The 15,302-nt window shown below is 42.4% G+C and overlaps 1 protein-coding gene across 1 annotated transcript in view; it reads left to right on the forward strand.

The window, feature by feature from the left end:
* Positions 1-15,302, forward strand: part of HEPHL1 (hephaestin like 1) — an 86,714-nt gene that overhangs the window by 14,564 nt on the left and 56,848 nt on the right. Inside the window, exon 2 of the mRNA XM_025357404.1 lies at positions 9,181-9,425. Within this exon, the coding sequence (XP_025213189.1) occupies positions 9,181-9,425 (245 nt within the window). The remainder of the gene's footprint in view (positions 1-9,180; positions 9,426-15,302) is intronic.

A 15,302-nucleotide genomic window follows, 5' to 3' on the forward strand; every position in this document is an offset into this window, starting at 1 on the left:
TGACCCATTGTCAGCTATAAAACTGGGCAATCTGAGGCTTATTAGCAAGCTTGGGGATGACTCAATTCTTCCTCTGCCTCTTCCTCTTCCTCTTTCTTCTCCTTTTGAACAGCCTGTTCAATCAGGAGTTGTATTCAGCTACTTGTTAACAGAATCCTAAAAAACAGAAGTGGTTTAAATCGATTAAAGATTAAAGATTTATTATTATTGCTTACATAAAAGAGAGCCAGAGGTTGGCAATCATCTGGGTCCCAGGTTCCTTTTGGCTTTCACTTGACCATCCCTAGGGTGTGATCCTCTTCCTCATTATCTCAAGATGGCTGCTGGAGCTCCAGTCATCTTATCTACATTTCAGGCATGAATAAAGGGAAGAGAAGAGGATAAAAAGGGTGTCTTCCAGCTACACCTGGAGAAGTATCATTGAATGACTTCTGCTTACATCTGATTGCCTACAATTATGTCACATGACTATTCCAAGTTGCAAGCAAGGACTGAGAAATGTAACAGCCTCTATTATAAAGGTCCAGGGTCAGGCATCCCAACTTTTATATCCCATTCTCTTGCACAGGGAAGTATAAATCTTTGCCTTATAGAATGGGAGAGGGCTAACTCTTGCTCCTAGGTAGACACATGCAGGCTTGGTGGATGCTTGGATACAAGAGACCCAAAGTGTTCATAGACAGGCCCAAGGCTTCAGCCTCAATGCCTGAGAGGAGAGTTGGCAAGCCAGAGACTGAGCAGGGATTCTCTCCCCTCCAACTCATTGAGCAGATGCCATGCTCTCTGCTCCAGAGGCCAATCCCCTTGCAGAGCACAACTCAATCCAACAACACCCTTTGTTGTGGCAGTTTTGTTTTTAGAAATAGAAGGCATGCAAGAGAATTTTGGCCCCTTGGTGGCCGAACAGCCTGGGACTTCTTTTTTCAATAAAATATGAGCTTGTTTTTAGTATTGAAGTAGGTATAGAATAACTGCCTCTCCCGTCACAACAGTATAAAAGAGAATGAATGAAAGTAAAATTCTCATCTGTCCTCCCTCCTACCTGTGGCTTCAGTCTCATAATCTGGAGGCAACACTTTGTTTCCCTGGTCACTTTCCAGATGTGTTGTTTGCATATAGGTAAATGTGCATCGTTTTACACACACACACACACACACACACACACACACATACACACACACACAAATGGGATAATACTTTACATACGGCTCTGCAATTTGCTTTTATTTATTAGTGTCTTGGTGATCATGCCATATCAGCACCTGTAGACCACCTTATTCTTTTCTTATGGGTATGTGGCATGAATGCCATCATTTATTTACCCAGCTGCAGTTGAAGAACATTTTGGTCTTTCCAGGCTTTTGCTATCAAAACCATTCTCTTATTTTTAAAAGAGGATTCCTGTCTGGATCACATTGTTTGGATTGGAAGCTGAACCTAGTAGTTGGGGGAGAGAAAGCATTGCTGCTGCCTCTGGGAGGTCTTGCCCCGTGATTCCTGGGGTTCTTCTCTAGTCAGGCCCATCTCTGGCTTCTCCATGGGGATTCTACACCCATGGGTTCCTTCTTGTCCCAGGACCTCCTCCCTAACACGGACTCTACATCAAGGGTGGGATAGGGTTAACCCTGGGAAGGTTAATAATCGGGTGCTCTGGGAAGATAAATAGCATGGATCTCCTTCATCTATAGGAGAGGCTGAGTACTGAGGAGAGGAGAAAGTGGCCTGGTGGTGGCCGTTCTTACCTCCCTTTGGCTGCAAGCAAAAAGCAGTCCGCTCTACAGTTCACTGGACCAATTCTCCGTGGAATAGATTTTTGTGGCCACCTGTTAGTATTCGAGCATAACCTTTGGAGTCTCTTTACCCACCTCCCAAACCCCATCTCAAACAGCTAATCAAAGCCTCCTTTCCAATGACATGCAATGCTTACCTCACAGAAGTTCCAGAGGTTGCAATTTTCTCCACCTTCAATGTCATTTCCAGTGAATTTTATTCACCCTGCAATGCTTCCAGCTCCCCAGTGATGTTCCAGTGCCCTTTAGATCTGAGACCCAACTGCTCTACTCCTTAATCTGGCTCAGCTGAAGACCCCGGGGGATTCTCCAGCCTCCGAGGCCAAGGCCTGCTTCGTTAAAAGAGGCTTTGTTGCTGGTGGGTTTGACCTGGCTTACGGTTTTATTAGGTGGTCTGGGGCAGGCTGGATACCTCAGCTGGTTAGAGAGCGGGAGTGATAATCACTTTTTAGCTTGACTTTTAAACCTGGCTGTGCTCTCTTTAAAGTCTTTTCTTTTTAATTTTGCTATGCTGTACGCTTCAGTTTACAAATTAGAAAATGTCAAGGTGGCTGTAAACCCCATTTGTTAGCAGGTCCCAACAGTTTTTGGGAGGCATACCCAGCAAACTGAAGCCTATAATGTTGTTATAGTAGGTAGCTAGTCAGGCATGAGCAGGGCAGGAGAGGGGTCTGACCAGGAATGTCAGGTAACCATCAGGTGATGGGCAGGCAGGCAGTTAACTGTCTCTCTAAAATAATAATAGGTCACAGTCAGTGCCAGGGAAAGGCAGTCTCCCTATAGATAGAAAAAACCTGAAACTGGTGATCAGCAGCTTCCTGATAAGATCTCAGGAGTTAGGCAAATGGGCTCAAGCAAGTGCATTGAGGGGCAAAATGGCAGAGTTTAACTGACATATGACCTTCCAGGGACATTCCACCGGTAAGGGAAGAATGCCTCACGTGAGCATGCGTGCAGCTCCGGTAAACGTACTGCACATAGTCATCTCCCAAGTGCTGGCAGGCCACTGCACATATGGACAACCCATGCCAAGGGAAGAATCAGGGGAGAGGGGACGCAAGAGCCCGGAAGTATGCCAACGTATAAAACCCCAAGTCAAAAGGTCAAACTGCACGCTTGTCTTTCAAGTTGCCCGCTTGGCCCTCTTCCAAGTGTACTTTCCTTCCTTTTGTTCCTACTCTAAAGCTTGCTAATAAACTTTCATTCCTGCTCTAAAACTTGCCCCGGTCTCTCCTTCTACCTTATGCCCCTTAGTTGAATTCTTTCTTCTGAGGAGGCAAGGATTTAGGTTGCTGCAGGCCCGTATGAATTTGCTGCTGATAACAAGGTTCGTATGTTGAATTTCTGAGAGATGTTCACTGGATATTTTCTGATGGGCACAAACTATACCCTGGACCCAGGAATCATTAGATAAATACCTTATGTATTTTGGTTTTAAGGAGGGCCTAGTAAATGAATATGGGTGGCTTATTCCCTAACCTTTGCCACTATGAGAAAACAACTCAGTGTGTGTCCTCCCACTAGTAAGATATGGTGTCATCCAGGTGTAGAGAGGACCCGAAGACTCTGGAGTACTGTGTGGCCTGGCCATTTGTGTAGGGCAAGAAGAGCAACTATATGCCTGGAGTGCCCCCAGCCTCATATCCACAGGAGACATCTAGTGTGGATCATGGCATTCTTCTCTCATTGAACTCAACCTTGACTTCTTTTCTAAGCAATTGCCACCAATCAGATTTGGTGCACAAGGTAAAATTTATTGGCTATCCTGGACCTAGAGGGTATTCAAATATGGCAATCTATGCTTTTCAGCAAATATAGTTTGCAACACTATCCCAGCTTTAGCTTGCCAATATGGGGACAAACTCACACTTGTTTGTTTGTTTTTGAGTGCTAAAGCCATTAAACACCAACTCTGTCAGGCAAGTTGCTGGGGCTTAGGAATAAAAAGGATGTTTAAAGGGGTTTTGTCTTCAATGAGCTCGCAAACCGGAGATGTGTATATCTCACTGTAACACACTTTGGTGAGTACCATTATTAGCACATGAACAGAGCACTGTGTATGTAGAGAGGAGGAAAAGAGGAAGAGTGTGAACCTACCTCAAAGGGTGCTTGGCAAGTAGAAAATGAGGAAGACCATGAAGGCCCAGGAAAAAGAATGCGCGGAAGTCTTAAAATGCTGAAAGGACATGGTGTGTACCAAGAAGAAAGTGTCTGATCTGGCAGAAGCACAGGGACCTGGGAGTTGGGGCAAACAGGGAGGAAATGAGGCTGGAGAGAAAAGCTGTTGCTTCAAAGAGAACTTTTTCTGTTTGATCTGAAGCTGTGGATCCTTCTCCCCAGCTTGACTCAGGTGCCCTTTCCTCCGTCTGTCTAAGTGATTCTTCCACCTTCTGGGGTTGTTCCCATCTTCTGCTCCATGCAGGAATGGATTCCAGGCTACCCCACATGTTGACCTTTAGCTCCATCATCCTGAAAAGCCTGCAGGGTGGGAAAAGCCACCATTTATTACTAAGACTGCTTAGGAGCTTTGGAGTAGAAGCTGCTTTGGAGTTTGTGCCTGAGTCACGGTATACTAACGTGATCATCTCTTTGAGGAAATGAAGATGAAGCCCTGAAAAGACCTCTTTATCTTTTGGATCTATAGTGTTTTTCCCAACCTTAATGAAGCTAACAAAGATTCATTATTTAATACAAAGGCTATCAGACCTGGTGTAACTCCATCAACAAAGGAATGTGGCTGTAAACCCTATTTGTCAGCAGGTCTGCACCTTGTCAGAAAGAAGGGAGAGCAATGCAGAAAAGGTGACATTTAGGTAAAGAAAGATAATAAAACGTTACCAAAGAAAGTCCCAGACTAGACAGGCAAGCAGATGCCACCCTGGGTCACTGGGAGTAGGAGGCCCAGCTGAATCAGATACCAAGGAATAACACCCTCTCCCCCAAATCAGGCATCAAGTTAAACAGAGCCCTTCTGAGCATACAGATGTAATGACTCAGTATTCAGAGGTGGAGGGTAAGGAAGGGGCTTGATCCAGTGAGCAGAAGCAGATGAGAAAGATCATGTGGGCAGGTATGATGAAGAGGAATCAGATATGGGATCCTTACAAAATTGTCTTCCCAAGATACAGATCTGGTCAAATACATCAGTTCAAGAATCCTCAGTAGCTCTTAGTTGAAGATATAATTATATCTAAATGCCTTAGCCCAGCACTCAAATTTCTCCACAGTTTCACTCTTAGCAAATTTTCTGGTCCTATAAAGCTGCCTGTGATTTCCTGAACTGACCTCTAATTCTCTCACCTCAACACCTTTCTCAAGCTATTCCTTCTACTTGAGCAAGGTATTGAGGTGTCTCTCCCTCTGTCCTAAATTCCCATAACATGTTCTGTTCCTACAATTCTTAGCAGTTTCCTTTGTGCAGGTAACGAAGGCTTTGTTCCTCTTGACTACAAACATACTTATTTAGAGATTGTACCTTTTTCATTATTGCACTCAAAACATCTGGCCCAGTACTTTGCATACTATAAATCCTCAATCTGTACTTGTTGAAAGTCAGCAGAATGGTTTTCAAGCTTAACCAAGACTGAAACAGAGGTGATGCCCATGGGATCTTCTGGGAGAGTTCTTAAAGGAGTCATGCAGGGTGATGGGGGCAGCCAGAGCCTATGACAAAGGTAGGCAGAGCCTTCCCATTGGTCCCTCTCCAGAGTGGTCATGAAAGTCTCTTTTAAATTTAATTTTATTTATTACTTTTCTTTTATACCACCACTGAAATGCCTGAAGTTCATGGAAGCCCTTAAGGGTTTGTTTCATTAGGGTGACACAGTCATACGTGAGTATAAACTTTATATATTTTGGTCCAGGAAATATGTCCACCTCAGAAGGAGCACTGTCCCTGGGTCTGTCTCTGGACAGAATAGGAATGCAACTGAGGTACAGTTAAAGGCTAAACCCCAAGGCTCTATGAGTTTATAGCTCCACCTGCTGATGTCTGAGGCTGGGGCTTGGAACTAGACAAGGGTGCCTGACCAAGGCATCTGCCTAGGATTCTGACTTGGAGAAGGGAGAGAAGAATCAGAGAGGATCATTGTGCCCTATGCTGAGGGAGGTGAGGGATGGGAAGAGTTGGTGCAGGACACTCTAGAGGAATTTGTGAGGCCTGAGTCATCTCACAACTTTTCAGGCTCCAATGCCATAGAACAGAGCTTCTACAGTCTTCTAGATCCAACTGGTCTACCCACCTTAGAATTACCCTGACACTCACGGTGGACCTGGAATGAACAGAACTGCATGAATTGCTCATTCTGGCCCAGAGTGGGTGGCTTGAACACTCCGTTAGACACTTTTTTTTTGTATTTTTAGTAGAGACGGGGTTCCACTGTGTTAGCCAGGATGGTCTCAATCTCCTGACCTCGTGATCCACCTGTCTCGGCCTCCCAAAGTGCTGGGATTATAGGCTTGAGCCACCGCGCCCGGCCTCCGTTAGACATTAATTCCTTTGGGAAAGGCTGGGATAAGTTTCCTTTGAAAACAACTGGGAAAGAGAAAAGAAAAACAGAAAAAATATTAGGGGCACAGAAAAGTAGGAAAGAGAAGAGCTTCATGATGCCCGATAGGTGCTTAACACAGTTTTTGAATAAATTATATGAATGATTGAATTCTTGGATCTGAGTGAAAGAATAGAAAGTACAATAAAATAAAAACAGAAAAAAAATGAAAAGACATAGTCATACGATGATGAAAACAACTAGGAGTTGATTAGAGGGGAAAAAGTCAATAGCCAAATTTAAGAGATTAGAGGAACAAACAACTCTCAGACAAACTTCCTTCTATGGTTACCTGAAGCTCCAGACTCATGTCTCAGTTCCAAGTACACAAGAAAGAGATGCTTCACAAGTCCCTAAATTTTCTCGGATTTAACCAACCAGACACTCTTTGGCTGTCCCTGAACTAATCATGATGGCCCAGAGTAGGCTGGCTGGGGGATGAATGATATCAATTGGCCTGGATCACAATTCCTGCCCTAACAACTGCTTATTAGAGAAACTTGACATGCTCATGGGCTAGCCTGAGGCCCTTGCTCCCTCAGTGGGACTGGGGGATGGAGCACCACCCAAAGCACAGAGAACGAGAGCGAGAAAGGTGTGCTCTCCCGCTCTCGGCACACTCCTCACTCCTCAAAGAGTGGAGTGTGGGTGCCGAGTTGCCAAAACTTTAAAATGTCTTCTACATCAACTCTTTCTTTCTTTCTTTCTTTCTTTCTCTCTCTCTTTCTTTCTTTCTTTCTTTCTTTCTTTCTTTCTTTCTTTCTTTCTTTCTTTCTTTCTTTCTTTCTTTCTTTTCTTTCTTTCTTTTCTTTCTTTCTCTTTCTTTCTCTCTCTCTCTTTCTTTCTTCTCTCTCTCTCTTTCTTTCTTTCTTTTGCTTGAGTAACTCTTCTTTGAGACTATACTGAAGCATTACTTCCTTAAGGAAACCTCCCCTGACCTATCTTTGACTCCAGATTAGATGCCCCAGAATGTAATCTGTGTTCTCATAACTCTCCCTTCCAGAATAGGGGCTCCTTCAAGGCAGGGGCTTTGTGTTTTTTCCTCCATATCCCTAGTACTGAGGTCAGGGCTTGATATAATTAATGTTTGTTGGATAACTGAGAGAGACTAAATGCACGGACACTTGCAGGAGTGTGTCTCAGAGTAAGATGTGGCCTCTTGCCCCCAAAAGGGACACAGCTACATTGGGATGGCTGCACCCAGGAGTGCTGGAGCTTTTGCTCAAGTAGAAGCCAGTATTTACAGAGCTGGAGCTAGGATGGGAGCTCCATGCTAATCACATAGACTGAGAGTGGGGAAGAGGGCTTCACCTCTCCAGGAGAAGATTGTCTGGCAACTCTCAAGCGGTGCTATTGTTTCACGCTCCCAGACACCAGGGACTGAGTCTCCCCAACATCTAGGTCCTCAGGAGGGCATCTGGTCATCTCAAGTCTTAGAATTCTGTTTTTCTCATGTCCACCCCTTTTCTTCTATTGCACCACCCCCTTCTGGTCTCATAACAGTCTCTCTGCCCCTCAATTTTGCTCTGCCTTTTGCTCAACTCCTCTAAAACTTGCACAACACTGCCATAGAATAGTCCTTAAACACATGATTATCATGTCACCCATTTTGTGAAAAACCTCAGTGAGTCTCAGTGCTTCCAAGATAAATTTTAAATTCTCCAACCCAGAATTAAACTTGTCAGTCTATCTCCGGAACTTACATGCATCCTTATCTCTCATTCCTCACCTCCTAGACCTGTGCATCAGCCTATAACCTGCTCTTCTCATTCCATCTGTACTGCTTCCTCCTCACTGTACATCCGTTGTCCCACTTAGTGTCCTCAGTTTTCCCTTTTGTTACTCAATCCTACTTCTCCTTAATTCTTGCAATTGTCTGACCTCTTGTACCCACAGCAATCTTTTCCTTCTCCAAACCAATTTTTTTTTTTTTTTGAGACAGGATCTTGCTCTGTCATCCAGGCTGGAGTGCAGTGGTGCGATCTTGGCTCACCGCAGCCTTAACTTCCCAGGCTCAAGTGATCCTCCCACCTTGGCTTCCCAAAGTGGGATTACAAGCATGAGCCACTATGCCTGACTTTCTGCTTTTTTTTTTTTAAATGGAGTCTTGCTCTGTCACCCAGGCTGGCATGATCATGGCTCACTGCAGCCTTGACTTCTCAGGCTTGAGTGATCCTCCTGCCTCAACATCTCAGGTAGCTGGGACTACAGTCGGCCCACCACCATGCCCAGCTGTTTTTTTTTTGTTTGTTTGTTTTTGCAGAAACACGGTCTCACTATGTTGCCCAGGCTGGTCTCAAACTCCTAGGCTCAAGAGATCTGCCTGCCTTGGCCTCCTAGTGTGGGGATTACAGGTGTGGATCACTATGCCTGGCCTCCCTGAACTATTATGTTCCTAGAAATGTTGAGCCTGTATCTGTTGTATCAATCATTCACTTGACGCTTAATCATCTAAACCCATTATTTGATTACAAACTTTTTACACCATCTAGCCACATGCTGGGAATGCAGTAAATGTGCAATGAGTGTTAGTTAAATGAAAAAGCAAAGGGGAACACGTTGAGTGGAAAGGGGCAAATGTGTAGTGTGGCTTTAGAGTTCTTTGGATTTGTTTTAGTTTGGTTGTGAATACTACTTGTGCCCTTTGGCGTGCCACTTAATTGCTGAATCTCATTTCCACATTAGTAAATTGAGGATAATCTTTCCAGCCCTACAGAGATTACAGGTTATGGGGAACACCAAATGAGAGGTCATACATGCAATACTTTATAAACTCCTAATGGTAAGCTATTAGGGCTTCTCTTTTCATTTCGATTACAAAATATTTTTCTTCTTACTTTTAGACTTGCAACCTTATTTCTCGAAAGAGGGCCCAACAGGATAGGTGGTATTTACAAAAAGGCTGTTTACAGACACTTCACGGATGGAACCTACTCCATAGAGATCCCCAAACCTCCCTGGCTTGGATTCCTGGGCCCCATCTTGAGGGCTGAAGTGGGTGATGTGATTGTCATTCATTTAAAGAACTTTGCTTCTCGACCTTACTCTCTGCATCCACATGGCGTTTTCTACAACAAAGATTCGGAAGGTAAATATCAATCCTCTATTATTGGGGTCTTGTCTCTATTTCATAAGTAAGGTAACTGTCAGAGTTAAAAAGATTTTAGGAGCACAATGATTACATGGATATGTTTGTCTCCTCTCTGTCTCCTTCTGCATCCATCTCTGTCTACCTATTCTGTCTCACTCCTTTCTTGCTTTGTTTTTTTTTTGTTCTGTTTTCTGTTTTTCAGAGGTAGTCTTACTCTGTTGCCCAGGCTGGAGTGCAGTGGCATGATATCAGCTTACTGCAACCTCTGTCTCCCTGGTTCTAGATATTCTCCTGCCTCAGCCTCTGTAGTAGCTGGGATTACAGATGTGTACCACCACGCCCAGCTAATTTTTTTTGTATTTTTAGTAGAGAAAATATGGTTTCACCATGTTGGCCAGGCTGGTCTCGACTTCCTGACCTCAAATGATCTGCCCGCCTCAGCCTCTCAAAGTGCTGGAATTACTGGCATGAGCCACCATGCCTGGCTCCCCTTCATGTTTTTTCTTTCCCTTATTTCCTCCCTCTCTTCTTCCTTGCTCTTCTTTATGTTGACACAAAACTCCTCAGTACCTGCTCCACCATGCCCCAGAAGTACACTAGCTTTCTTCCTTGTCACTTAGTCATGCCTGATTTGCACATTGGATAAAGGGCAACATGCTCCTTTCACCCAGTAGCAGCCTTGGCTGTGGGTACAGTTTTATCAACAGAAGCTGATCCCCACTCCTTGCTTCAGGCTGCTATTTTTGGTGCTGCCTTTGTGAAGCAGTCCTGTCTTCCTTCTTGTGTGTACTTTAGGAGTTTCATTAGGGCAGTTTCTGGATTCCTCCCTAATTGAAAAATATTAAACAACTTTCTTAGACTTTTGAGACACAAGTATTTCTCTAACATCAAAAATAATTTTTGCATCCTGTATTTCATTCTTGCTCATGACCTGGTGGAATGAGTCAAAAGGTGCTGTACCTGCTAGGTGATTGCTTCTGGGAAATGTGCCAGCACAGTGCCATTAACTCTGAGGCAAATCACATTATCATCAAAGGGGAGTTTCTAGGCATTAACAAATATCCCAAGGCAGCCTAACTTGTGTGGCAGCTGCCCCAGCCATGTCTCTGTAAGCAGCCAGAGGAGAGAACTCTGATGGTGAACACACAACTGGGATTGCCCTTTGTTCTGCACTCTTTTCCTCCACCTGGAGTGCAGCCAAGATTTGGTAGTTCTTAATTGTTGAGGATGAGCACAAAAATTGTGCCAAGTGAACTTTAAGGTGTAACTGTGAATGCATTTTCTTTAATACAGTTTTTTTAAACTTTTATTTTATGTTTAGGGGTATATGTGCAGGTTTGTTACATAGGTAAACTTGTGTCATGGGGATTTGTTGTAAAGATTATTTCATCACCCAGGCATTAAGCCTAGTACCCATCAGTTATTTTTCCTGATCCTCTCCCTCCTCCAACCCTCCACCCTCTGCTAGGCCCCCGTGTGTGTTGTTCCCCTTTATGTGTCCATGTGTTCTCATAATTTAGCTCCCACTTATAAGTGAGAACATGCGATGTTTGGTTTTCTCTTCCTGTGTTAGTTTGCTAAGGATAATGGCCTCCAGCTTTATCCAAGTTCCTGCAAAGGACATCATCTCATTCTTTTTTATGGCTGCATAGTATTCCAAGGTGTATATGCATGACATTTTCTTTATGCAGTTTATCACTGATGGGCGTTCAGGTTGACTCCATGTGTCTTATTTATACTGCAGGTAGAAAGTAAAGCTGTACCAAGATAGTTGTTCCTGACTTTTCAAATATGGAGAAAATAGGGGCATCTTTAAGTCTAATTTTTGTCTTCTTTCCTCCATATGTTTCTGGAAAGCATACCTTAATAGAGTTAATGGTGTCCTGAAAAATCATTTAGGCCAGTGATTCTAAAGCTTTATAGGGCCACAAATTCTTTTTTCAAAAAAATTGTGGTAAAACATATGAACATAAAATTTACCATTTTAACCATTTTCAAGTGTTCAATTCAGTGGCATTAATTACATCCACAAGGTTGTACAATCATCACCATGATCTATTTCCACAACATTTTCATCATCCCAAATTGAAACTATATAGCCATTAATCAGTACCTCTCCATTCCTTCCTTTTGTTGCCCCACTGGCAACTTCTATTCTAATTTCTATGTCTATGAATTTGCTTATTCTAGGTACCTCATATAGGTGGAATCATACAATATTTGTTCTTTTGTGTCTGGCTTATTTCACTTAGCATAATATTTTCAAGGCTTAGTTATACTGTAGTATGCATCACAATGTAATTCCTTTTAAGGCTGAATAATATTCAATTGCACGTATATACCACACTTTGTTTATCCATTCATCTATTGATGGATGCTTTAGTTGTTTCCACATCATGGCTATTGTGAATAATACTGCTATAAACATTGGTGCACCACAGATCTTTCTGACCATCTGTGAGAGCCATGAGCCCTTGCACCAGAAAAATATGTATGTGCACAATTTTCTTTTTGAGATGGGGTCTTGCTGTCACTCAGACTGGGGTGCAGTAGTGCAATCATGGTTCATTGCAGCCTTGAACTCCTGGGCTCAAGTGATCCTCCTGCCTCGGCCTCCCAAGTAGTTGGGACCACAGGCACCTGCCAATATACCCGGCTAATTTTTCAAATTTTTTTCGTAGAGATGAGATCTTGCTATGTTGTCCAGGCTGGTCTCAAATTCCTGGCCTCAAGCAAACCTCCTGCCTTGGTCTCTCAAAGTGCAGAGATAACAGTCATGAGCCACTGTGCCCAGCCTGTGGATAAAATTTTGAACCCGCTTTAAAGAGATTCTCAGGGTCCCTGAAAACATTCATAGGTCCTTAAATTAAGAACATTTCAAATGTTGCTTACCCAGGAAACCTTCTTTCTATCCTGTCTGCAGGACTCTCTCATTTCAGAAGTATGTTGGTTTATCTCATAACACTTAATACTGGCCAGGCATGGTGGCTCATGCCTGTAATCCCAGCACTTTGGGAGGCCAAGGTGGGTGGATCACCTGAGGTCAGGCATTTGAGGCCAGCCTGGCCAACAGGCGAAACCTAGTCTCTACTAAAAATACAAAAAATGAGCCAGGAGTCGTGGCACATGCCTGTAACCCCAGCTATTTGGGAGGCTGAGGCAGGAGAGTCACTTGAACCTGGGAGATGGAGGTTGCAGTGAGCTGAGATCATGCCATTGCACTCCAGCCTGGGCAACAGAACAAGACTCCATCTCAAAAAAAACAAAACACAAAAAACAAAACAAAACCAAAATAAAAGCAAACCCCATTAATACTGGTATAGTAGACATACAAATGGCCAACAGGTATATTTAAAAAATGCTCAACATCACTAATCATTGGGGAAATGCAAATCAGAACTACAATGAGATCTCATCTTACCCCAGCCAAAATGGCTATGATCAAAAAGACAATAAAATGCCCTACCCCAAAACACAAAACACAAACAACCAGATACTGGCAAAGACACCAAGAAAAGAGAACACTTATACACTGTTGGTGGGAATGTAAATTAGTACAGCCACTATGGAAAACAGTATGGAGATTCTTCAAAAAATGAAAAATAGAACTACCATATGACCCAGCAGTCCCACTACTGGGTATTTATGCAAAGGAAAAGAAATCAGTTTATCAAAAGGGTATCTGCACCCCCATGTTTGTTGCAGCACTATTCGCAATGGCAAAGATATGGAATCAAACTAAGTGTCCATCAGTGGATGAACAGATAAAGAAAATGTGGTATATACACACAACAGAACACTATTTGGCCATAAAAAGCATGAAATCATGTCATTTGCAGCAACATGTATGGAACTGGAGGTCATCATGTTAAGTGAAATAAGCTAGGCACAGAAAGACAAATATAGCATGTTCTCACTCATATATGAAAGCTAAAAAAAAGTGGATTTCATGAAGATAGAGAGTAGAGTGATAGATAACAGCAGGTTGGGAAGGGTGTGTGTGGTAGGGGGATGAAGAGAGGTTGGCTAATGGGTACAAACATATTGTTAGATAGAAGGAGTAAGTTCTAATGTTCAATAGCGCCATAGGGTGACTATAGTTAACAACAATGTATTGTATATTTCAAAATAGCTAGAAGTGAGGACTTGAGATGTTCCGAACACAAAGAAATGACAAATACTCAAGGTGATGGATACCCTAAATACCCTGACTTGGTCATTTCACCTTCTATGCATATAACAGAATATCACATGTACCCCATACATGTATACACATATCACATATCAGTTTTTAAGAACTGGTACGGTAAAGGGGACCTTTTCTGTTTGCTTCCTTGTGTGTGTCTGTCTCTAAATTAGATTGTAGGGTTCCCAGGAGCAGGGACCATCTCGGATCTTGCTGGGCATTGCTTCCCAGTACCTGGCCTAGTGCTTGGCATGTGGTAAGTGCTCTCTAAACACTTTTTGTGTGCTTCCCAGATCTAGCCCAAGATCATCAATACTCAGAGGAAATGTGCTTGGACCAAAATCTTACAGTTGATTAGGAGCTGAATTGGGATGGACACAGGCTATTCATTACTATTCTATCTCCCATTCTAGGGCTCTCTCCACTGTTCCACACTGTGCCTTTGCCTATGCAGGTAGTTAAGCAGCACTGCCCATCCTGTGTGCAAATCTCAGCAGGCCACTGGGAAGTCTTGATTTTCAACCTTCCTGGGTCTACCAGAGGGATTCTTGTGAAAGTTTAGAGCAATGGCCACGTCTTTAGTTATGGGCATGAGGGACCCTTGATTTGCTTCTCCTCACCACCATATATAGTTTTTCAAAAGGTCTGTATTCATTGATAAACCTTTCACTGAGCACCCACCAGGTGCCAGACACTGATTCCGGGTCCTGAGGATAAAAGATGAATGAATCATAGGCTGTAGTAAAAAAAAAAAAAATCAATGACCATAAGTATAAGGAGTTAATTTCAGTGCTCTTAATTCTGCTCCATTGATCTATATACTTATCCTTGGACCATTGCCACAATGTCTTGATTACTGTGAACTTCTAGTTAGTTTTGAAATGGAGTCGCATAAATCCTTCAACTTTGTTATTCTTTTCAAGGCTTTTTGGCTATTTAGGTTCTTTGCCTCCATATATATATTTGATCAGCTTATTAATTTTTACCAAAAAAAAATCAGCTAGGATTTTGGTAGCAGTTGCTTTGCATTAATTTGGTTGATAAATTGTAGGAAAATTCCATCTGCATTTAAAAAACAAATGGTCATCTTGCCAATATTGAGTCTTCCAATCCATGAATATGGGATTTAGGTCTTTAATTTCTCTCAATAATGTTTTAGTTTTTAGTTTACAAGATTTGCATTTCTTTTGTTAAATTTATTCCAAAGTATTTTATTTTTTCTGTTGATATTATGAATGGAATAGTTTTCTTAATTTCATTTTTGGATTGTTTGGTGTTAGTGTGTAGAAATAGAATCAATTTTTGTATGTTGAAGTTATATTCTACTTCCTTGCTAAACTTGTTTCTTAGTAGATGTTTAGTAGATTTGCTGGAATTTTCTACATATGGACTTACACCATTGTGAATGAAGAGAGTTTTAATTCTTCCTTACCAATCTGTATACCTTTAATTTTTTTTCTTTTGACTTATTACATGGCTATAACCTTTAGGAAAATATTTAATATTAGTAGTGAGACCAGACATTCTTACCTTTTTCCCAATCTTAGGAAGAAAGCATTTTGTCTTCCTCCATAAGCATGAGGCTAGCTGTGCATTTTTTCCAGATAGCTTTTTATCAGAAAGAAAGTTTCTTTCTTTTTTTTAAATTTTGAATTTTTGTGGGAACATAGTAGATGTTTATATTTATG

The sequence above is a fragment of the Theropithecus gelada genome, chromosome 14, assembly GCF_003255815.1.
Source record: "Theropithecus gelada isolate Dixy chromosome 14, Tgel_1.0, whole genome shotgun sequence".
In the NCBI taxonomy this organism is placed as follows: domain Eukaryota; kingdom Metazoa; phylum Chordata; class Mammalia; order Primates; family Cercopithecidae; genus Theropithecus; species Theropithecus gelada.